This window comes from Schistosoma haematobium (assembly GCF_000699445.3).
Source record: "Schistosoma haematobium chromosome Unknown HiC_scaffold_69, whole genome shotgun sequence".
Lineage (NCBI taxonomy): Eukaryota > Metazoa > Platyhelminthes > Trematoda > Strigeidida > Schistosomatidae > Schistosoma > Schistosoma haematobium.
The window spans coordinates 6,949-33,352 of record NW_026137014.1 but is presented as its reverse complement, the minus strand read 5'-3'; the positions used below and the strand labels follow the sequence as shown (position 1 = coordinate 33,352).

General features: G+C 38.2%; 1 protein-coding gene across 1 annotated transcript; it reads right to left on the bottom strand.

The window, feature by feature from the left end:
• Positions 1-8,976: 8,976 nt before the first annotated feature.
• Positions 8,977-25,886, bottom strand: RASL12 (Ras-like protein member 12). Its single transcript, XM_012944970.3, has 5 exons — positions 25,710-25,886; positions 17,304-17,360; positions 15,741-15,814; positions 12,968-13,344; positions 8,977-9,725 (listed from the first exon to the last, which is right to left on the bottom strand). Exons 1-5 carry the CDS (start codon positions 25,792-25,794, stop codon positions 9,443-9,445), a joined length of 876 nt encoding a protein of 291 aa, XP_012800424.2. The 5' UTR covers positions 25,795-25,886; the 3' UTR covers positions 8,977-9,442.
• Between the last annotated feature and the right edge of the window lie 518 nt (positions 25,887-26,404).

Below are 26,404 nucleotides of genomic sequence, written 5' to 3'. Positions count from 1 at the left end.
TCTCAGTCCTACAGGAGGTTAGTCACGGCTCGGATAGCTCAGTGGTAACGTCTCTGACTGTGAAGCTGGGGGACACGAGATCGAATCCGCCAGGGAGCACCAGTTCCCTCAAGATTACAGGTACACCTTGCTGACGAGTGCCAAGTAGCACGAAACCCGGGTCCAGGGTTTCCTGTTGACTACCTCCAACCACCATCTAATCTCAATACATAGTGCCCGCAGTGTCGAGTCACCTAGACTGGTGGCCACATTGCAACATGATCGATAGCATTCGATCTGCACTAATAGGGACTAGACAAGCATGAGATTGATCACCACCCAGTGATCAATCAATTGTGATTACATCTCAGTCCTACAGGAGGTTAGTCACGGCTCGGATAGCTCAGTGGTAACGTCTCTGACTGTGAAGCTGGGTGACACGAGATCGAATCCGCCAGGGAGCACCAGTTCCCTCAAGATTACAGGTACACCTTGCTGACGAGTGCCAAGTAGCACGAAACCCGGGTCCAGGGTTTCCTGTTGACTACCTCCAACCACCATCTAATCGCAATACATAGTGCCCGCAGTGTCGAGTCACCTAGACTGGTGGCCACATTGCAACATGATCGATAGCATTCGATCTGCACTAATAGGGACTAGACAAGCATGAGATTGATCACCACCCAGTGATCAATCAATTGTGATTACATCTCAGTCCTACAGGAGGTTAGTCACGGCTCGGATAGCTCAGTGGTAACGTCTCTGACTGTGAAGCTGGGTGACACGAGATCGAATCCGCCAGGGAGCACCAGTTCCCTCAAGATTACAGGTACACCTTGCTGACGAGTGCCAAGTAGCACGAAACCCGGGTCCAGGGTTTCCTGTTGACTACCTCCAACCACCATCTAATCTCAATACATAGTGCCCGCAGTGTCGAGTCACCTAGACTGGAGGCCACATTGCAACATGATCGATAGCATTCGATCTGCACTAATAGGACTAGACAAGCATGAGATTGATCACCACCCAGTGATCAATCAATTGTGATTACATCTCAGTCCTACAGGAGGTAAGTCACGGCTCGGATAGCTCAGTGGTAACGTCTCTGACTGTGAAGCTGGGTGACACGAGATCGAATCCGCCAGGGAGCACCAGTTCCCTCAAGATTACAGGTACACCTTGCTGACGAGTGCCAAGTAGCACGAAACCCGGGTCCAGGGTTTCCTGTTGACTACCTCCAACCACCATCTAATCTCAATACATAGTGCCCGCAGTGTCGAGTCACCTAGACTGGTGGCCACATTGCAACATGATCGATAGCATTCGATCTGCACTAATAGGGACTAGACAAGCATGAGATTGATCACCACCCAGTGATCAATCAATTGTGATTACATCTCAGTCCTACAGGAGGTTAGTCACGGCTCGGATAGCTCAGTGGTAACGTCTCTGACTGTGAAGCTGGGTGACACGAGATCGAATCCGCCAGGGAGCACCAGTTCCCTCAAGATTACAGGTACACCTTGCTGACGAGTGCCAAGTAGCACGAAACCCGGGTCCAGGGCTTCCTGTTGACTACCTCCAACCACCATCTAATCTCAATACATAGTGCCCGCAGTGTCGAGTCACCTAGACTGGTGGCCACATTGCAACATGATCGATAGCATTCGATCTGTACTAATAGGGACTAGACAAGCATGAGATTGATCACCACCCAGTGATCAATCAATTGTGATTACATCTCAGTCCTACAGGAGGTTAGTCACGGCTCGGATAGCTCAGTGGTAACGTCTCTGACTGTGAAGCTGGGTGACACGAGATCGAATCCGCCAGGGAGCACCAGTTCCCTCAAGATTACAGGTACACCTTGCTGACGAGTGCCAAGTAGCACGAAACCCGGGTCCAGGGTTTCCTGTTGACTACCTCCAACCACCATCTAATCTCAATACATAGTGCCCGCAGTGTCGAGTCACCTAGACTGGTGGCCACATTGCAACATGATCGATAGCATTCGATCTGCACTAATAGGACTAGACAAGCATGAGATTGATCACCACCCAGTGATCAATCAATTGTGATTACATCTCAGTCCTACAGGAGGTTAGTCACGGCTCGGATAGCTCAGTGGTAACGTCTCTGACTGTGAAGCTGGGTGACACGAGATCGAATCCGCCAGGGAGCACCAGTTCCCTCAAGATTACAGGTACACCTTGCTGACGAGTGCCAAGTAGCACGAGACCCGGGTCCAGGGTTTCCTGTTGACTACCTCCAACCACCATCTAATCTCAATACATAGTGCCCGCAGTGTCGAGTCACCTAGACTGGTGGCCACATTGCAACATGATCGATAGCATTCGATCTGCACTAATAGGGACTAGACAAGCATGAGATTGATCACCACCCAGTGATCAATCAATTGTGATTACATCTCAGTCCTACAGGAGGTTAGTCACGGCTCGGATAGCTCAGTGGTAACGTCTCTGACTGTGAAGCTGGGTGAGACGAGATCGAATCCGCCAGGGAGCACCAGTTCCCTCAAGATTACAGGTACACGTTGCTGACGAGTGCCAAGTAGCACGAAACCCGGGTCCAGGGTTTCCTGTTGACTACCTCCAACCACCATCTAATCTCAATACATAGTGCCCGCAGTGTCGAGTCACCTAGACTGGTGGCCACATTGCAACATGATCGATAGCATTCGATCTGCACTAATAGGGACTAGACAAGCATGAGATTGATCACCACCCAGTGATCAATCAATTGTGATTACATCTCAGTCCTACAGGAGGTTAGTCACGGCTCGGATAGCTCAGTGGTAATGTCTCTGACTGTGAAGCTGGGTGACACGAGATCGAATCCGCCAGGGAGCACCAGTTCCCTCAAGATTACAGGTACACCTTGCTGACGAGTGCCAAGTAGCACGAAACCCGGGTCCAGGGTTTCCTGTTGACTACCTCCAACCACCATCTAATCTCAATACATAGCGCCCGCAGTGTCGAGTCACCTAGACTGGTGGCCACATTGCAACATGATCGATAGCATTCGATCTGCACTAATAGGGACTAGACAAGCATGAGATTGATCACCACCCAGGGATCAATCAATTGTGATTACATCTCAGTCCTACAGGAGGTTAGTCACGGCTCGGATAGCTCAGTGGTAACGTCTCTGACTGTGAAGCTGGGTGACACGAGATCGAATCCGCCAGGGAGCACCAGTTCCCTCAAGATTACAGGTACACCTTGCTGACGAGTGCCAAGTAGCACGAAACCCGGGTCCAGGGTTCCCTGTTGACTACCTCCAACCACCATCTAATCTCAATACATAGTGCCCTCAGTGTCGAGTCACCTAGACTGGATGGCCACATTGCAAACATGATCGATAGCATTCGATCTGCACTAATAAGGACTAGACAAGCATGAGATTGATCAACACCCAGTGATCAATCAATTGTGATTACATCTCAGTCCTACAGGAGGTTAGTCACGGCTCGGATAGCTCAGTGGTAACGTCTCTGACTGTGAAGCTGGGTGACACGAGATCGAATCCGCCAGGGAGCACCAGTTCCCTCAAGATTACAGGTACACGTTGCTGACGAGTGCCAAGTAGCACGAAACCCGGGTCCAGGGTTTCCTGTTGACTACCTCCAACCACCATCTAATCTCAATACATAGTGCCCGCAGTGTCGAGTCACCTAGACTGGTGGCCACATTGCAACATGATCGATAGCATTCGATCTGCACTAATAGGGACTAGACAAGCATGAGATTGATCACCACCCAGTGATCAATCAATTGTGATTACATCTCAGTCCTACAGGAGGTTAGTCACGGCTCGGATAGCTCAGCGGTAACGTCTCTGACTGTGAAGCTGGGTGACACGAGATCGAATCCGCCAGGGAGCACCAGTTCCCTCAAGATTACAGGTACACCTTGCTGACGAGTGCCAAGTAGCACGAAACCCGGGTCCAGGGTTTCCTGTTGACTACCTCCAACCACCATCAAATCTCAATACATAGTGCCCGCAGTGTCGAGTCACCTAGACTGGTGGCCACATTGCAACATGATCGATAGCATTCGATCTGCACTAATAGGGACTAGACAAGCATGAGATTGATCACCACCCAGTGATCAATCAATTGTGATTACATCTCAGTCCTACAGGAGGTTAGTCACGGCTCGGATAGCTCAGTGGTAACGTCTCTGACTGTGAAGCTGGGTGACACGAGATCGAATCCGCCAGGGAGCACCAGTTCCCTCAAGATTACAGGTACACGTTGCTGACGAGTGCCAAGTAGCACGAAACCCGGGTCCAGGGTTTCCTGTTGACTACCTCCAACCACCATCTAATCTCAATACATAGTGCCCGCAGTGTCGAGTCACCTAGACTGGTGGCCACATTGCAACATGATCGATAGCATTCGATCTGCACTAATAGGACTAGACAAGCATGAGATTGATCACCACCCAGTGATCAATCAATTGTGATTACATCTCAGTCCTACAGGAGGTTAGTCACGGCTCGGATAGCTCAGTGGTAACGTCTCTGACTGTGAAGCTGGGTGACACGAGATCGAATCCGCCAGGGAGCACCAGCTCCCTCAAGATTACAGGTACACCTTGCTGACGAGTGCCAAGTAGCACGAAACCCGGGTCCAGGGTTTCCTGTTGACTACCTCCAACCACCATCTAATCTCAATACATAGTGCCCGCAGTGTCGAGTCACCTAGACTGGTGGCCACATTGCAACATGATCGATAGCATTCGATCTGCACTAATAAGGACTAGACAAGCATGAGATTGATCACCACCCAGTGATCAATCAATTGTGATTACATCTCAGTCCTACAGGAGGTTAGTCACGGCTCGGATAGCTCAGTGGTAACGTCTCTGACTGTGAAGCTGGGTGACACGAGATCGAATCCGCCAGGGAGCACCAGTTCCCTCAAGATTACAGGTACACCTTGCTGACGAGTGCCAAGTAGCACGAAACCCGGGTCCAGGGTTTCCTGTTGACTACCTCCAACCACCATCTAATCTCAATACATAGTGCCCGCAGTGTCGAGTCACCTAGACTGGTGGCCACATTGCAACATGATCGATAGCATTCGATCTGCACTAATAAGGACTAGACAAGCATGAGATTGATCACCACCCAGTGATCAATCAATTGTGATTACATCTCAGTCCTACAGGAGGTTAGTCACGGCTCGGATAGCTCAGTGGCAACGTCTCTGACTGTGAAGCTGGGTGACACGAGATCGAATCCGCCAGGGAGCACCAGTTCCCTCAAGATTACAGGTACACCTTGCTGACGAGTGCCAAGTAGCACGAAACCCGGGTCCAGGGTTTCCTGTTGACTACCTCCAACCACCATCTAATCTCAATACATAGTGCCCGCAGTGTCGAGTCACCTAGACTGGTGGCCACATTGCAACATGATCGATAGCATTCGATCTGCACTAATAGGACTAGACAAGCATGAGATTGATCACCACCCAGTGATCAATCAATTGTGATTACATCTCAGTCCTACAGGAGGTTAGTCACGGCTCGGATAGCTCAGTGGTAACGTCTCTGACTGTGAAGCTGGGTGACACGAGATCGAATCCGCCAGGGAGCACCAGTTCCCTCAAGATTACAGGTACACCTTGCTGACGAGTGCCAAGTAGCACGAAACCCGGGTCCAGGGTTTCCTGTTGACTACCTCCAACCACCATCTAATCTCAATACATAGTGCCCGCAGTGTCGAGTCACCTAGACTGGTGGCCACATTGCAACATGATCGATAGCATTCGATCTGCACTAATAAGGACTAGACAAGCATGAGATTGATCACCACCCAGTGATCAATCAATTGTGATTACATCTCAGTCCTACAGGAGGTTAGTCACGGCTCGGATAGCTCAGTGGTAACGTCTCTGACTGTGAAGCTGGGCGACACGAGATCGAATCCGCCAGGGAGCACCAGTTCCCTCAAGATTACAGGTACACCTTGCTGACGAGTGCCAAGTAGCACGAAACCCGGGTCCAGGGTTTCCTGTTGACTACCTCCAACCACCATCTAATCTCAATACATAGTGCCCGCAGTGTCGAGTCACCTAGACTGGTGGCCACATTGCAACATGATCGATAGCATTCGATCTGCACTAATAGGGACTAGACAAGCATGAGATTGACCACCACCCAGTGATCAATCAATTGTGATTACATCTCAGTCCTACAGGAGGTTAGTCACGGCTCGGATAGCTCAGTGGTAACGTCTCTGACTGTGAAGCTGGGTGACACGAGATCGAATCCGCCAGGGAGCACCAGTTCCCTCAAGATTACAGGTACACCTTGCTGACGAGTGCCAAGTAGCACGAAACCCGGGTCCAGGGTTTCCTGTTGACTACCTCCAACCACCATCTAATCTCAATACATAGTGCCCGCAGTGTCGAGTCACCTAGACTGGTGGCCACATTGCAACATGATCGATAGCATTCGATCTGCACTAATAGGACTAGACAAGCATGAGATTGATCACCACCCAGTGATCAATCAATTGTGATTACATCTCAGTCCTACAGGAGGTTAGTCACGGCTCGGATAGCTCAGTGGTAACGTCTCTGACTGTGAAGCTGGGTGACACGAGATCGAATCCGCCAGGGAGCACCAGTTCCCTCAAGATTACAGGTACACCTTGCTGACGAGTGCCAAGTAGCACGAAACCCGGGTCCAGGGTTTCCCGTTGACTACCTCCAACCACCATCTAATCTCAATACATAGTGCCCGCAGTGTCGAGTCACCTAGACTGGTGGCCACATTGCAACATGATCGATAGCATTCGATCTGCACTAATAGGGACTAGACAAGCATGAGATTGATCACCACCCAGTGATCAATCAATTGTGATTACATCTCAGTCCTACAGGAGGTTAGTCACGGCTCGGATAGCTCAGTGGTAACGTCTCTGACTGTGAAGCTGGGTGACACGAGATCGAATCCGCCAGGGAGCACCAGTTCCCTCAAGATTACAGGTACACCTTGCTGACGAGTGCCAAGTAGCACGAAACCCGGGTCCAGGGTTTCCTGTTGACTACCTCCAACCACCATCTAATCTCAATACATAGTGCCCGCAGTGTCGAGTCACCTAGACTGGTGGCCACATTGCAACATGATCGATAGCATTCGATCTGCACTAATAGGGACTAGACAAGCATGAGATTGATCACCACCCAGTGATCAATCAATTGTGATTACATCTCAGTCCTACAGGAGGCTAGTCACGGCTCGGATAGCTCAGTGGTAACGTCTCTGACTGTGAAGCTGGGTGACACGAGATCGAATCCGCCAGGGAGCACCAGTTCCCTCAAGATTACAGGTACACCTTGCTGACGAGTGCCAAGTAGCACGAAACCCGGGTCCAGGGTTTCCTGTTGACTACCTCCAACCACCATCTAATCTCAATACATAGTGCCCGCAGTGTCGAGTCACCTAGACTGGTGGCCACATTGCAACATGATCGATAGCATTCGATCTGCACTAATAGGGACTAGACAAGCATGAGATTGATCACCACCCAGTGATCAATCAATTGTGATTACATCTCAGTCCTACAGGAGGTTAGTCACGGCTCGGATAGCTCAGTGGTAACGTCTCTGACTGTGAAGCTGGGTGACACGAGATCGAATCCGCCAGGGAGCACCAGTTCCCTCAAGATTACAGGTACACCTTGCTGACGAGTGCCAAGTAGCACGAAACCCGGGTCCAGGGTTTCCTGTTGACTACCTCCAACCACCATCTAATCTCAATGTATCTGTAATCTTGAGGGAACTGGGTGCTCCCTGACGGATTCGATCTCGTGTCACCCAGCTTCACAGTCAGAGACGTTACCACTGAGCTATCCGAGCCGTGACTAACCTCCTGTAGGACTGAGATGTAATCACAATTGATTGATCAGTGGGTGATCAAATCTCATGCCTGTCTAGTCCCTATTAGTGCAGATCGAATGCTATCGATCATGTTGCAATGTGGCCACCAGTCTAGGCGACTCGACACTGTCGACTACCTCCAACCACCATCTAATTTCAAGTATAGTGCCCGCAATGTCGAGTCACCTAGACTGGTGGTCACATTGCAACATGGTCGATAGCATTCTATCTGCAGTAAAGAAGGACTTGACACATGACATTGATCACCACCCCATGATCAATCAACCGTGAATCCATTCTTCTACTTGGCTTATTAAATTCCTTTATTCACTAACGCAATCTAAGTTGATAATTATATACGACGATTAACAATATGTATATCTCAATAACAATCAGAAACGATCTCACTAGAGTCAGATCCCGGATCACTAAACATTCATAATGATCTTTACATATCATTACTAATGTACAAAACGATTTGTATGTATATATATATGATGATATTTATTATTATTATTATGAATATAATAAAGATGTAGAATTTCGTCTGAACCAATTTAAAAATCAAATCTCAACCTTATAGAAATACAATTTACTATTATTTTATATAATAAAAATAAGATTTTCATTATTCACAATATACAAATAGAATAGTAGTAATAGTAGGGCAAATAATAACTAGAAAACAATTAAATAAAGTGATAAAGATTGAATCAATACAAGGTTCTTGTTTACCTACTTAACAACACTAATATGATAGTTCAAATGAAAATATGTTATGCTTTTCAAGTTAACCAACAGCTATATATATATATATATATATATATATATATATATATATATATGTGTATATATGTATGTATATTTGGATGTATGGCTTTGTTACAGCTAGAAATTACACCGAAATTATAAATGAGCATAAGTACTGATTTTATAAAAAATATGCATTCAACATTTATCTTCATTCTAATATGATGAGGATTATTCTTATAATTTATAATAATAATTAATAAAACATTGGAAAACAAAAAAAGGAAACTGTTTGCAATAAATTACTTTTTTTAGAGAAAAATTTAAAACCTAAACCGGATTTTTTTGGTTGAGGAAGTGTTATAGAAGGTGGTTTTTTATTTAATTGTATTTGTGATGTTGATAATGTTTGATTAATATTAGCTGGTGTAATAGAAGATGTTGTTTGTTGTTCCGTTGTTGGTTGACTACTACTTACACTTGGATGTTTACGAGTTAATGTATTTGGTGTTTGTGTCATTGATGTAGGTTGGATTGTGACAGGTTTTGAATTCGTTTGTTGTTGTTGAGTTGGAAGAAAGTTGAGTGACTGGTTGGTTGGGTGGAGTTGGGGGTAGTTTTGAATTTAGAATAGATTGTGATCCAATGAATCTAATAGATGTTGGTGTTTTTATCCCACTTGTAACCAAATTAGGACTGGCTGCCCTTAATTTAAGATTGGAAAGAATTGAAGCAGACCCACCTGTTGTTGCTGTTGTTGTTGTATTCAATTCAGATTCTGTACTTGTTGTCACTTCGAGATTAGGTGATACAGATGTTGATTTTTTTCTGTAGTAACAGACTTGGTGACACTGCTAAACTTGTTAATACACTAGGAGGATTCCCACCAGGAAGAATACCTCTACCGCTCGATGTAGTCTGTCCATTCATTTGACGTGGTTTCAAACCTTTTGATTGAAGACAAAGACGGGCTGCTGCATGGAAAATAGTTTGAACTTCTTTATAGGTTTCAGTAACAGTTATCTCGTAATATGGAATTCCATGAAATTTCGCAAACTCTTCAGCTTCTGCTTTTTGAACCAAACTACACAAATTTAGGACAGAAAAAAGGGATTATTGCACTTCTGTGACGTGTTATTGAATTTTACTCAAACATACAATACAACAATGAAGTTAATGAAAAGGTTTAAATCAGTGATACATCAGCATTGGACAGTTATGCAAAGTGATTTGTTCACATATTTCTGAGTGATGTATCTTACTCGAAAGTCTTATTATTTTCATTCAACTTCTGTTACATCTATCCCACTTTATTTGACTCAATGATAATCATTTTAACTTTTTCCTCTCTTTATCCTGATGTTACATTTATTAGCTTAAATTACTTGATAAGTTTGTTTATAGACGATAAGTGACTGATTCACAGTCATTCACAGTCAGGATTTAACAAGGTTACTTGTTAGCATGATTTACAAATTGTCCTTCTATACAGATAATAACCAGGTAGAATCACAAAATGGAAACATATTTCGATTTAAGTTGTCATTGTAACTCCTTCTATTAAATGAAATATACACTAACTCAATTATCAATATTATTAAACAGCTAATCAGCCTCAGTACGATGGAACAACAAAAACTGCTCTAAATGACTATTGATTTAAAAGCAGAAATGGATGGCGGTTATCAGCTTCGTCCTATTTGGGACTCGTCAGCTGGATACGTCTAAATCTCAGGGTTTATGTTCACTCCTGGACTAGAACCCAGTACAGTTCTCTTCAAACGCCATTGCACTATCTACTTAGCTACTGAGTCCAGATAGCCATTAGCTTGTGCAAAAGAGACCGATCAATTCCAATACTAAACATCAATGGGAAGATTCGGTCAACCAACACAAAATGAATTAAAACTTTACAACATTGCACAAGCAAGTAGCTATCTGGACTCAGTAGCTAAGTGGATAACGTGATGGCGTTTGAAGTGAACGGTACTGGGGTCGACTGCCCTAATAAAAATACACTCTGCGATGCAGGTGCATCCAGACAACCAGTCCCAAACAGGACGAAACGTGCATCCTGGATTCCAATGCTAGCAACCATAAATCTATGCTCATAATGCTTGCGACCTAAGGCAATACCGAGGCGATTTGTACAAGACATACAAATGCCAATATAAGATTGATCAATTTCAGTTCTGAAGATCAATGGGAAGACTCAAACAACCAATAGAATAATGAATTATTGATTTTGTTCAGCTACTTAAAATTATATATAGTAGTTAGATGTAATGATTGAAAGTTTTTATGAGCTGTAGATTAGTTACCAAACTTGTTCTACATCAAAAATGTGATCTGAATAAATAAAATTCAGTTTATTATTATATTGGTCTTCCTAGCATTCTGATAGTAAGCCTGATTTTTTGTTTCATTCTCGTAAGTGAAGAAAGTAGTAATTATAATCCTACTAAGATAGGAGATGTACGGATATTGTACAATTTGTTGTCCATATCACACAATGAATTTATCCGATATAGATTAAAAACTAGGAAGAACCAGTCAGTTCTTCCATCTCACGATGAGATTTAATCGAATTCACACTCACCAACTGAAAGTTAGTACAATATTGAGGAGTCATACAATGTCTGATCTCTCGCTGGATGATGAATGCAAAATGTTCACCACACACATTTTTCGAATAAATATTGAGTACATTCGAATCACATGAGTAATCTTATTCGTGTTTATTATCCGGAATCAGTAAATAATCAGGATATCGACTAACTGTAATGCTGATGACAACTTACCAATCAATTTACTCCAGTTGATCCTAAAATATGAGTTTTCTCGTAATGTTAGATCACGCGTGTTAAATCTATGACTAACTGACTATAATTTCTCAATAAAATTAGAAATTCGGTTAAATAATAACTGATCTAGTGAATATCATTTTGTTTCTGGTTTGTGTTCTTTAGCGAGTTAGTTTTCTACGAGATGGGATCGCTAAACCCATGCATAACGCTCCTCGTTTATCCGGGATTGATACCAGCAGTTGCCACAGAGATGCTCCAGGTGGAAGAGGATGCAAGTGTTTATTAACGGTTGTCTACACAAAATACTTCGGATCCGTTGGTCAGACACTATCAGCAACAACATACTGTGGGAGAGAACAAACCAGATTCCAGTGGAGGAAGAAATTAGGAGGGAGCACTGGGGGTAGATAGTACACACATTGAGGAAAACACACAACTGCTTCACAAGGCAAACTCTCACATGCAGTCCTCAGAGCCAAAAGAGAAGAGGAAGATCAAAGAACACGTCACCTGAGAAATGGAGACAGACATGAGAAGAATGAACAACAATTGTGTAGAACTAGAAAAGAAGGCAGAGTGGGACAGAGTGTGTTGGAGAATACTGGTCGGCAGTCTATGCTCCATTGATGGTAACAAGTGTAAGTAAGCAACAACATTAGATAAACTGGTCAACTTACGATTGAAAAATAATCTTCACTTTTAAATTTATGATCAATTGAAAATAAACAGTTATCTATTAGTTTTCTGATATTGATTTACCATTTGGATTACTCAGTCAGTCATCTATAATCATCATAGTGATTGGCACAAATATGCATCATGTTAACTTGCCAATAATCATCTATCTAATGTCAGTTTGTTGTTGTATATAAAACACTTTCACTTAATTGCTCTATTGAAACATATAAGTAAATTAATAAATAAATAAATAAATGGTGAATTTAATTATGCCATTTAATTGTGTTTTGTTTTGTATAAAACATCTGTTTGATTTGTGTATTTCGATTCTGTTATAAACAAATTATTCATTTTCTCAATATATAGGTGAAAGATATTATGGGGATATTTTGTAGAGATTGTAGTATTTTAACAGTTGAATTGATGATTCGATCTGAGCTAGATCATCATTGGAAACCTGGAAGCATTGGACAGGTGTTTGGTGTGCGAGATCGAAAATCCTTGATTGTAGTCGTGAGTGAGGGATGGTAGATCGACGTTACTGATGAGTGCCATACTAGGACGAAGAGGTAATTCAATGCTTCGAGGTTTTTAATGGTGATCTTGTTTAGATCAACTCGTGAATTCTATTGTTAAAATATGCTATAGGACAACATCGTTCAACAAAGATTTCTATTTCTACCAAATCCATTCTTAAAGTTACTTAACCGTGAATATAAACTGTTTAAGTATTAATAAACAATAATATAGATATATATATATGTTACTGAACGTAGTGACTACATTAGTGCTTCTTTACTGTTCAACCTTTTTAAACATTTTCTTTTACATAATTACTTACCGAAATCGTTCCAAATCTGATTTATTCGCAACAAGTATTATACTAGGTGGTTTGACAGTATTAATATTATATAATGCTGAACGTCTTAACGAACCAGATTGTGTCAAACTATGTTGTGTACTGCTAGAATAAGGATTTACTGATGAAACTGATGAAGTACTTAATGATGTTGATGATGATGTATTTATGTGTTGTGAATTATTTGATTTAGATTGTTGTGTTCCTGATAATTTTGGTTTTCTGTCAATTAATTCAGATTGTGAATGAATTGCTTCAACAAGTTCTTGAGCACGATAAAAACTTCGGCGACTTGTCATAGAAAATAATATAATAATTGCCTGTGACCATTTAATTATATCATCAAGATCAATTTCATCCTATGAAATGAAATGAAATCAAAGTAATCACTCATTTGAACTTAATATCAATCATTTATTTGTCGTACTAACTGAAACAAGAAAATTATAAACATTTTATATTTTTGATTGAGATCATGAATCGATTGATGTTAGACCACCGTTGTAAACCTAGAAGCACTGAACAGCTGTTTCGTCCTATTGTGGGACTCCTCAGCAGTTCGCATCCACGACCTCGCTCGCGGGATTCGAACCCAAGGCCTTCAGTCGCGCGATTTCGTGGATTGGTTGAAGTTAGACACTAACACCATTGGATGCCGGTTCAGTGGTTCAGTAGGTTAAGCGTTCGCGCGTGAGACTGAAGGTCCTCAGTCCGAATCTTGCGGGCGGGATCGTGGATGTACACTGATGAGTAGTCCCACAGTAGGACGAAACGGCCATCCAGTGCTTCCTGGTTTCCAGCGGTGGTCTAACATCAATCGATTCATGATCTCAATCAAAAACTTAATAATCTCCACAACCCCTATACTGGTACTTTATATGATTGCTCTATCCAACATCTGTCAAAGCTTTACTATATCAACTCAAAGACGATTATCACAATCGACTTAGTTGAGGGTGAATGTTGTGAAATCACTTAAAGCTGTCATTAAAATACACTTACAATAACACAATAATTATGTGAGACTAAGCTAGTGATATAACATTTGCTAATTGTGTTAATTACAGAATCTCTTAGTAAAATCTGAGAACCATATAGTAAATACTTCATCTGCGAAATGTCAATCAATCATCTCAGATTTCATTGTTCTTTCGTCTCTACACCAATCATTCTTTGTTCTCGTTCTCATTCCTTCGATCTTTTTAACCTTCTGCTGTCAAGAATTTCGCGTCTCATTGATGATACATACTACTTATATCTGTCAACATCAGTAACACACACCACACTATATTGAACACATATAGACTTTATTCTATTTCTGTAGAACTACAATAAACCTATTTAATTATTCCTGAATTCTTTAAAAAAGAAGTATTTTTGATGAAAAATTCACTTAGTGACATTCAAGAAAAAATCATTTATAAACAACACATGTTTCTCATATAACTCGAACTATTTCTACATCATAGAAGTATTTTTCTTAGATTAAAATATACTGTCAGTATTTACACTACATTGTTACTACATGAGTAAACAATTTTTGTACTAAGTAATTGTTTACTTTGTATGTTTTAAGCATAAAATCAACAGGAGACATTTTTATATGTACTACTAACTAATTACTAAGTGAAATAAAGACAAATGTTTCAGAGAGTGATTTTTTCAAAAAACATTACTGATGTTGAGATGGTGGAGAAGATTTGTGGATGATTTTGATGAAGTTTTGTTCTCTGAGCTGGATGGTTTGGTCGTGGAGATTTCATTGTTCTTCTGAACGACATCATCAGCACAAACTTCAGATAGAAGTGAAGTGTTCGAATTTCTCCATATGAGTTTCACAGATTGTTCTGTACACCTCGACGTTGATTGGTTCTTATTGACCTTAAATTACTGATGTTGATTTTTCAATAAGATACTACGTTCAGTTGAGAGTTTTGTGAAGAATTCGGCTTTTGTTAATAACTAAAGTTAGTTGAAATACTAATAAAACCATGAAACACATTATAATGATCTCTTTCATAATAGTTTGATAGTATAATGAAGTAATTTATCCGAAATTCCCCCTCCCCTTAGAAAAGACGTAAAACTTTCAAATCTCGTAGAGAAAATGGTATTTCCAAACTACTTAATCAGTTGTTAATGATTGACGATCCAAACTTCAATCAATCTACAATATGAAACGACATTATCTAATACAACTAATGTGATACTGTCTCAATTCTATCATAATTAAACTTCACCAATCATGATTTTCCACTATGCCTTTTATTGTGGTGTGTGCTACTGGTGTCAGTAGATGTAAGTAGTATATATCATCAATGAGAAGTGAAATACGTGACAGAAAAAGGTTAAGAAGATCGAAGGAACTAGAAAAAAGAATGATTGGTGTGGAAACGAAAGAACAATAAAATCTGAGACGATTGATTGACATTTTGCAACTGAAGTATTTATTGCATGGTTCTCATATTTTACTAAGAGATTCTATAATGTTGTATTAAATACATTGGATTGTCCACTCTTGTATTCTCGTTCACTACACAACGTTAGTCGAAGTTTAGTAGTTCATAGTTGTAACAAGACTTAAAATGTAAGTATTACTGAACACTTAACCAATACTTATTTAAAACGTAATGGGACATTATGATTGAATAGAATATTCTGTTAGTTAATTTATGTCACAAGATTAAAATCATTCAGTATATCTCAATTAAATATTCATTTATTTCAATCATTATTAAAACAAACTTATTCTTACACTATCAGATGTATCCTGAATGTTCACTGTTAATTCATGGCCATCGACTGAATCAGCTTTCGTATAACTGTCACCTAAACATATAAATAAGCAGTTGATCAATACAATGTATAAGAAATAAATAGATTAATCAGTTCAGTAAAAACTCTACAACAGACCAACTAGTTTTATTGAAACGTTTCTTGATAACAAACACCGAATGTAAGTAACGTTTTAATCTTAACTTTTAATGAAATTAATCATAAGATTTATAGAAAATGAAGTATCAAGATATATATCTCTTTTAATAATGACAATTGCAAAGTATATCAAGGCGTTCGCGCGCGAGACCAATAGATCCTGGGTTCGAATCTTGCGAGGCAGGATCGTAGATGCGCACTGCTGAGGAGTCCCAAGATAGGACGAAACGGCCGTCCAGTGCTTCCAGGTTTCCCATGATGATCTAACTTCAATTTGCTGGGGTGATCCAGAAATCGCTTGCAAAAGACAAGCAAGCATCAAGAAACACTAAGAAGTGTTTCGTCCAATCAGCGTTCATTTGGAGTCTTGGCCAGAAACATCGCGGTAGCGAAACGTCACATGCGGAAGCTCTGATTGGTTGGTTACTACAGTGCTACTATGTTTAGTAGCATTCCAGAGTATTCCAGCGACCCAAGGACATTTAGATATATTATAAAAACCCTATATTTTCTGTAATAAAATGAAACTCAGAGTAAAGTATTTTCCCTCATACTAGTGTCTTCTCTCTGGTGTTCAAGTCGCTGTGCAGTTCTAGCTTTCGGGGTACCAGAATAGCTTAGGAAACTAATATAGCGTTCAATCGATAAGACTTATCACAATTGACTCATGATCTCAACCACCGAAATTACTATAATATCCACGAAAACGCCTTCTGATATTAATTCTTTTATAGTTTAAATTACGAACTGACCTTCATTAGGAAATCATTTACAGCCACTATGAAATAGACATCTTCTTTGTTCTAGTACAGAATTCTTCATTATTATGCATCTATGATCGCACGGAACCTAAGATCTTCAAATCTCTCATTAAACATGTAACCATATGACTTTTAGTCTAATATTCGATGGTTTTTATTTTAAACTTTAATTAATTTGTGATATTTCTCAGCCAAATTTCAGTGTTATTGCTGGATAACTGCCCCAAACAGAACACGGTTGAACTGTACTCTTCATGACTCGTCACCTAAACCTCATGAATCCCATTTAAAGGATATTACATATGTCTAGTGCTTCTTAGTTTTTAGTGGTTGTTAAACAAAGGACGCTCGTTGATGTACATGGTAAGACTTAACATATGTAAGTATTTGACTCACAGTTATAAACTGGAAGGTGAATGAAAACATAAATTACTTTTTTTATAAACGTTATGTATATTCACTTAAATCTTAGGGCTTTCTGGTTCAGCAAGGTTTTTTAAAGAGTTATTTATACTTAGTGTTGAGAACGCAATTAACTGTTTAGGAATAAAATGATGTAATTATCTCTTCCAAAATTCTTCGTTGTTTCACCAAACAAGTTCCAAAAAACACATCATACTTACTCAGATAAGGTGCATATTCCACAATGAAACGACGGGTTAGATATTTGACGACCACAGCTGTAGAATAATATCAACAAAAAAATATTAAATAAGCTGGTATTACTTGTGATGATTATCAGGATAACCTAAATCTCATTCAGGGTAAATATGCATTGATATATATATATGTCGTTACCTGTTTTCATGGCTTAACATCTCTAAACACTTTGTTTTCATGTTAGATGGTTGAAATAATTGATGGGAACCTCTCAACTAGTGTTATATACCAGTTGTCACTAGGTTGATGTTTAACTCCTAGAGAAGATGATTTGTGGTTCAAACAGCTCTATGGTGTTACCATTTTTATCAAGACTTTTAAGATTTTATTGTTAAAGTGTCAACTAGCACAAAAACATTCAGACAAACTTACTTCAGACACCCTTAAACAAATTACAGTGTGACTATGATTTTCACCGTCATTTATGAAATGTCACTTAGATTCATTAAGATGTCAAATTTTGTTCAACATATTGGTCAATTTGTGAATGGAACAGTAGATAAAGAAAATTGTTGAGTAGAGACTGAAAGAATAATAAAACTCAAAAATAACAGAAGACAGAAAATGAGTAATTATCTACGAATACCACTGATTTTGAGCCACATCACCTATGGTTAACATTCACTTATTAGGATCATCACATGGACACCAGTTAGGTTGTTTACACCTCCTGACATATATATCATGGTTTGTGATCATTCCTAAATGTCGTTATTTCTTACATAATTCTAGTCTAATCTTTTGGTAGTCAGCATACACTTTCGATAATCTAAACTTACTTATTGATAAGTTCATAAAGATCCCGCTTTTATTTGAACAAAAAAGACCTAATTTCTATTTCCATTAATGGAAAGTACTTTGTAATGAGTATTAAACAAAATCATTCGTATACAAATAATTGAAAATTCTATAATGTTGCGTTTTCTGTCAACTATTTGATACAAAAATCGTTCAAGAGTGTAATAATCATAAAATTTACAACTTCACTTAGAATGATATTTGACACTCAATTGTACTAATTATCATACAACTTCATGGTCAGTTTGTCAGTTAAAGTACTCAAAGTGGCCATTTTAATACTTAAGATTTAATTTAAAAGTAATAATATTTCTTCTGAGTCAAATTTAACCTACAATAAACAAGTGACTATTAATTAAAGTAATTAGGCGATTATACTGTAAATTCATGATTAGAGAGAGGTCTTGTGGATATTTAGGTAATTTAATAATTGAGATCATGAGTCAATTGAAGCTAGACCACCATGGAAACCTGAAAGCACTGGATGGTTGTTTCGTCCTAGTATAGGACTCTTCAGCAGTGCGCACCCACGACCCCGCCTCACGAGATTCTGACCAATCATCATATGCTCACTAGTGACGATCTCTAAAAGGTATTTCCTAGAGTTCTAGTGAGAAGTCATGAGATAGTAAGTTGTGAAATAGTAACTCACAGAAGGCAATGGTGGACGTTGGTTCAATTTCGTGGACTAGTTGAAGTTAGATATTAACACCGTTGGATGTCAATGCAGTAGTCTAGAGGTTAAGCGCTCGCGCGCGAGACCGATTGGTCCTGGTTTCGAATCTCATAAGGCCGAATCGTAGATGCGCACTGCTGAGGAGCCCCGTGCTTGAGATAAAAACAACTATCCAGTGCTTCCAGGTTTGTATGATGGTCTCGTTTTAATTGAGTCATGAATTCAACTATTAAATTCATAATTCATGTGTTTCAACTAAGTGGTCATGGGATATGCTCAATTACAGTTCTAGTATCCTTTAGAAGAAAAATTACATTGATATAAACTTGTGTGCTCAAATTAATCCATCATATTCTTCATCGTAAACAAGTTCACCATTTATTGGTCATTATATTTAAGATGAGTTAATTAATGAACAGAAAGATAAAATGACGTCTTTTTTTTTACAAAAATCACTACAAATGAAACCAAAACTGTATATTTCTCAACACTATTTAGACATAAAAGCTTTTTCATTACGAACACTGAGTAAACTTTAGAGGCCCTAGATCTGACTCCAGGTAGATCGTATGATTATTATTGAAATACACATATCGCCTATACTCATATAATCATTGACTTAAATAGCGTTAGCGAATAATAATGGAATTAAATAGGTTAAATACAACGATTAAGTTTTGAATACGTATATTTCGTACAATTGTTGATCAAAGCAAACGAAGCGAAGAAACAAAGTGAAGGAAGCAAAAGGATGAAAGTGAAGCGAAATGACGCACAATGGAGGTGACATATGAGCCAACTCATTTTAATCAAGCGTGAATCGATATTTATAGTCAGGAAAAAACAAATTAAAGACATGTGATGAATAAGATAAGAAATGCACACACATACACTTACATAAAAAGTCAAGGTTGATAAGTGAATAATTAACGAGGTCAAAATGTGACTCAAGAAGGATGAATAAAATAGCTTTCCCAAAGCTAGAATAAGCTGTGTGGGCTTAGCATAGCAGCCGACACTCCAAAACCTTATTTTCCAATTAATGATATGATTCTTGAAAAATTCACTATCATTGAAACGCATTTCAAATGTGATAAATCTTTCAATTGGACGCTTGATTTGGTCTCCTGAAGTCTTCTGGTAACACCAAGGCTAAATCTAAACGGCAACTTGAGCACGAGAGAAAAGGTATGATTTATAGAAAGAACGCTTTACTTAAAAGTTAGTTTATGTACAGATAATCCATGGTATCTTTAGCACTTCAGATGGCCTTGGAAAATTCTGGAACCCTTCTAAACACACTAGCAGGATAGGTAATCATCCAATCAGGAATGTGGCATGTAACTTTTCAATTTCCAGATGTTTCTGGGACATTTTTATTGAATGCTGATTAGCTAAGACGTTTCCCAGTGTTTTTATGGCCCCTTTGTGATTTTTTTTAAGGAATGGATACTTCGATTTGACTGAACTTTATTTGACCGAACTCAATATCATTCAATGACACTTTACTCACTTATATTACCAATGACTAGAATTGAATTTATTATTTCTATTCTACTTTGATATGCAGATTATTTACGGAACATTTTTGACTGTAATTAAAATTGATAACATTTAATAAATGCAGAAGTTAGGTTTAAGGGGTTTTCTAAAATGGATTTAGTTTTCAAGTGATTTTGGTCATAGATTGATCTAATTATGGGTACCACTGAAAACCGGTACTTCCCAGTTGAAAACAGTGCCCACTGACTACTGCTTAATGACATATTATTATCATCACTATATTATCTGATATTTTACACTGACGGACGTTTTTCGTTTTTTTTTTCAATCTAATCTTCTTTTAACGCTAGCATTAGGTGAATTGAGTTGCTGTTCTTTTTATCCATTTTTGTTAGTTAAGTTTGTGTGAAATGTAACGGTTAATACTTTGTGTATAAACAACTAACAAACTGCCGTTGATCATTACCTTGAAACCTGACGTCTGAAGAAAATTGGCGATTATATAGTGGTCATTTTTCTTGGATCATTCACTTTTACTCACATTTTCATGATTTCTTAATTTAGATTATAAAATTTGATAAGTAACCTTAATGGAATGAAAAATAATGTGATCTGCTTAAATGAAATTCAGTTTATTATTATAATGGTTATCCCAGCCTTCCTATAGTAAGCCTGATTTTTTCGTTTTATCTCGTAAGTGAAGAAAGTAGTAATTATAATCCTACTAAGATAGGAGATGTACGGATATTGTACAATTTGTTGTCCATATCACACAATGAATTTATCCGATATAGATTAAAAACTAGGAAGAACCAGTCAGTTCTTCCATCTCACGATGAGATTTAATCGAATTCACACTCACCAACTGAAAGTTAGTACAATATTGAGGAGTCATACAATGTCTGATCTCTCGCTGGATGATGAATGCAAAATGTTCACCACACACATTTTTCGAATAAATATTGAGTACATTCGAATCACATGAGTAATCTTATTCGTGTTTATTATCCGGAATCAGTAAATAATCAGGATATCGACTAACTGTAATGCTGATGACAACTTACCAATCAATTTACTCCAGTTGATCCTAAAATATGAGTTTTCTCGTAATGTTAGATCACGCGTGTTAAATCTATGACTAACTGACTATAATTTCTCAATAAAATTAGAAATTCGGTTAAATAATAACTGATCTAGTGAATATCATTTTGTTTCTGGTTTGTGTTCTTTAGCGAGTTAGTTTTCTACGAGATGGGATCGCTAAACCCATGCATAACGCTCCTCGTTTATCCGGGATTGATACCAGCAGTTGCCACAGAGATGCTCCAGGTGGAAGAGGATGCAAGTGTTTATTAACGGTTGTCTACACAAAATACTTCGGATCCGTCGGCCGGGCACTATAATCGTCATAGTGATTGGCACAAATATGCATCATGTTAACTTGCCAATAATCATCTATCTAATGTCAGTTTGTTGTTGTATATAAAACACTTTCACTTAATTGCTCTATTGAAACATATAAGTAAATTAATATATAAATAAATAAATGGTGAATTTAATTATGCCATTTAATTGTGTTTTGTTTTGTATAAAACATCTGTTTGATTTGTGTATTTCGATTCTGTTATAAACAAATTATTCATTTTCTCAATATATAGGTGAAAGATATTATGGGGATATTTTGTAGAGATTGTAGTATTTTAACAGTTGAATTGATGATTCGATCTGAGCTAGATCATCATTGGAAACCTGGAAGCATTGGACAGGTGTTTGGTGTGCGAGATCGAAAATCCTTGATTGTAGTCGTGAGTGAGGGATGGTAGATCGACGTTACTGATGAGTGCCATACTAGGACGAAGAGGTAATTCAATGCTTCGAGGTTTTTAATGGTGATCTTGTTTAGATCAACTCGTGAATTCTATTGTTAAAATATACTGTAGGACAACATCGTTCAAATTTTCAAGAGTAGAACTAATAGATACTAATGCTATTGTGAAATGTTGAAGTAATCAGTTACATAATTCATTGCTGTAAAATGCGTTGGCAATATTCATTTCACTCTTTTGAAAAACGAGAAATCACTTGATTTCGACTTGGTAACGATGAAACTCATTTTATTTGGGTGTTAGGTGATTGAAGGTCATAAGTAGGAAACATTGGATCAAGGTTACATTCTAGTTTTAGGTTTATAGCATGGCGTACCTGAAATTTTGAAGGAACTAGTGATCCCTAAATGATTCTAAGAATTTTATCTGTCGTCATAGTCTGAGGTGTTGCTCTTCAGATATTCAGGTACGAAATTATCTCTTTTGAGATTAAGATATAAACACTGATTGGTTGCTTTTTTTCATAAATATAGGAACAAAAATTATGTATCGTTATCATCACCCACTTCTGGTTATCTATATAGTTTAATTCATGTGAGGACTTTTCATTTATTAAAATAAATGTATTAGTTCTGAAAGGAACAAACCATCTTTTTCGTGTCATCTACAAATGCTTCATTAGCAAACACCCATTAACCTGCACATTAAGAAAAAGGAGTTAACTTAGACTCACTTGATTCTACAACTTGAAATGTATAGTCTAAGTTATTCAGATTGGTTTCCATTCAAAACAATAGACCAGAAGTGTATACTTAGCTTTAATAATTTATTTCATTGAGTGAGTAATACTTCTGATACTTTCAATCAAGTTATATAACCATTATTTTTCTTAATTATTACTAGAATTATCGAAATTCAATCAACCATAGTGACATAATAACATGTAAATTGTTATATAGAGTCATTTAGAGGTTGTCCTTGTTTTATAGGTGTATATATTCGGTTTCAGAAGAGTTCTACTGTATTCATGATAAGATGAATGAATCATTGATAAATGAAGTGAAGTGACAAATAAGTAGTGAGACTTATAACAATAATAATAAAGGATATTCATGTAATATATATATATATATATATACATCTATTCAGTGTAACTTGGAGACAGAGCAGTTTTTTTGGTGATTGAATGACAGATCAAATTCATATAATCTGAACTAAGCTATATAAGTGATTTTTATATTTATATTTTTGATCGGAAAACTCTAATCATTTACAGCTCTGATTGATGCTTTTAGTAGTATTGTACTTTCTTAGTCCGATTGTTTAGCTGAGGATCTTTTATTATTGTTTTGGACATTATCGTCATCTCAAACTTCATATAAAATCGAAAATTATTATTACTTCAATGTTTAGTAAATAGATACATTGGATTGTTGACTACATTTCATCTATTCTATAGATTTATAGACAATTGAAAATTTTCTCTGATACTTAACCTTAGACTGAACTTAATATTCTGTATATGATGATGAATGTCAAACTATTGATAATCTTCTGAACTCCGTCCTGTTAGACAATATAACATTGAATGTTCAGTATATTGTTGGTTGTCTCCTCAACAGCTTACATTGGATAGTACTTGGTAAGGTAATGATTCGGTTCCCAGGTATTCTACTTTGTTACTTAAGCCTGTTACTCCTCGTGGAGGAGTATAAGCCACCCACCACCACTCTCCAACGAACCCTGTCCTGTGTGATTCTTTCCGGCTTTTCCCAGTTGTTATTCATCCTTTTCATATCTGCTTCTATTTCTCGATGTAATGTGTTCTTTGGCTTTCCTCTTTTCCGCTTCCCTTCAGGATTCCAAGTTAGGGCTTGCCTCGTGATGAAGTTTGGTGATTTGCGTAATTTATGTTCTGTCTATTTCAATCGTCTTTTACTAATTTCCTCTTCAGATGGAAGCTGGTTTGTTCTCTCCCAGAGAAGGCTGTTGCTGATGGTATCCGGCCAATGGATGTTGAGTATCTTGCGTAGACAACTATTTATAAACACTTGCACCTTCTTGGTCATGGTAGTTCTCCAAGTTTCAGCTTCTTACAGTGAAACTGTTTTGATGTTCGCATTTAAGATTGTGACTTTGATGTTGTCTTGCAGACAGTTGTTTTGAATCGCATATGTTCTTCGATTGTGGTAATGCGACCCTTGCTTTTCCAACCCTTGCCTGTACATCTGCATCAGATCGTCCTTGTTCATCGATGATGCTGACCAGGTATGTGAGGGATTCCACCTGTTCCAGAGTTTCTCCATTAATTATGATTGGATTAGTTGGTGTTTTCCGTGTTGTATTTAAGTATCTTGCTTTTCCCTTTGTGTATGTCAAGGCTTACTGATGCAGAAGCTGCTGCTAAACTAGTTGTCTTCATATGGATTTGTTCATGTGTATGAGATAGGAGGACTAGGTCATCTGCGAAGTCCAAATCGTCTAATTGGTTCTGAGCTGTCCATTGTATTCCGTGTTTCACTTCAGTTATCGGGATCATCATAATCCACTCAACCACCAGAAGAAAGAGGAAGGGGATCAGATCAGATACGTATATTCCTTCTTATTCTACAGTTTCTCTACATTTCAAATGGCTTATTAACACACACTGACAGATTACGAATTCATCTTCTTAACATAATTGAGTAATCGTATGGAACATAATTGTTTTGTGAATCCTATTAACGTGTAATAATTTAAATGTTTATTTATTTCGTTGATAAATCTTGGATCCAATTAAGGATTATTCATTGTTTCAATCGCTGATAATAATATTTATGTATATAATTTACTTTTGTAAAACACATCGTTGACTACTTTTAAAAATCTATAATTTCAATAGTAAATTATCATCATAATAATTTCAAAATGATTTATCAAAGTAATCAACATCAGATCTAACTCTATTTGACAATCATTCCATACCTCAGTCAGTCAGCTACAACAGTCCAAGTCGCCATACCTCATTAGCACAACGAGATGAGCACCGAGCTCATAGGAGTGGTTATGTCAATGGTGGTAATATATAAAAAGAAAGATTGCATATAAGGATACAGTAGAGGAAGAAAGAATTAGTTCGTAGAAAGAAAGATATGAAGTGATTTTAATCTCCTAGTTTAAGGAAGACAGAGAATGTATACACCCGACCGTTGTTTCTACCTTGACGTGGTGGTCGAGCTTGTCTATCGTGATGAAGCAACCGAGCTATACTGGCTTGGACCCTAAAAATGCACACCTCGCCTTATCCCACAGATATCCGTCCCCAACGGTAAGGTCTCACAAGTACGGAGCTAACACAAAAATCACTTATAAAAAGGTCGTGTATGACCGACCACAAGCAGTTGTCCTCTGGGCACTGCGGTCACGCTCTCAAGTCACTAAGACCACCTCGTAATCCAGTTTCTTTTTCAGGTACCTCCATTCCATACCTAATAATAACACTATTATTACAGATAAATATACTTCATAAATTATTGTAGAATGTTTAAAAAGAAAGAAAATAAAAGAGAGAAAATTTGTTATCTTACCTGACTTTCCAGAACCATTCATACCAATGATAGATATATTAATTGTATTAACATTAGCAACTGATTTAGCATATAATCTTTGCATTGTTTTTTTTTTAAAAAGAGGTTTCTTCAAAAACTATATATATATATATATATATATCCGAAATGTTCAAATCTATTCAATGACTTGATTACTTTTTGTTCATAAAATATATAGAATGAGAAATACTTAATTGTATATGTTGCTAACTACAAAATTAGTCCATTTCCTAAAACTGACCAATTTAACTATTTATTAAAGTATTCAATATCTTATCTGTATTTAATATATATATAGATAGATATATAGATATGTGTACATAATTATGTCTGAATTTTTACTAGTCGCTTTAAAACTTATCGATTAATTCTAAGTGAAAATTTTATCCCATTCACGTGTATTTTGTGTGACTTTTAACCAATCAACATTGTGGAATAGTTTGTGTTCCAATGGATAAATAAAATAGATTTGTGCTTACATGATGTATGCACGCATGCATAGTAATAATAATAATAATAATAGTTATAGTAATGGTAATAATAATAATGTAAACGGTTATTTTCAATTTTTATATTGTACAAATGTACACTAGTCAAATGTTAAACTAACAAAGTATTCGATGTATAAAGTAACATATAAAAGAAAGAATAATATTCAATGGAAGAAAAAAAGG

What these genes read in the sequence shown, in the direction of transcription:
- RASL12 (XM_012944970.3), bottom strand. Translation starts at nt 25,794, where the DNA reads ATGCAAAGATTATATGCTAAATCAGTTGCTAATGTTAATACAATTAAT. An exon ending in GGAATATGCACCTTATCTGA is followed by an intron (nt 15,815 to 17,303) that starts GTAAGTATGATG and finishes TTATATGTTTAG; the next exon opens with GTGACAGTTATACGAAAGCT. An exon ending in TCAGATTTGGAACGATTTCG is followed by an intron (nt 9,726 to 12,967) that starts GTAAGTAATTAT and finishes AAATTTGTGTAG; the next exon opens with TTTGGTTCAAAAAGCAGAAG.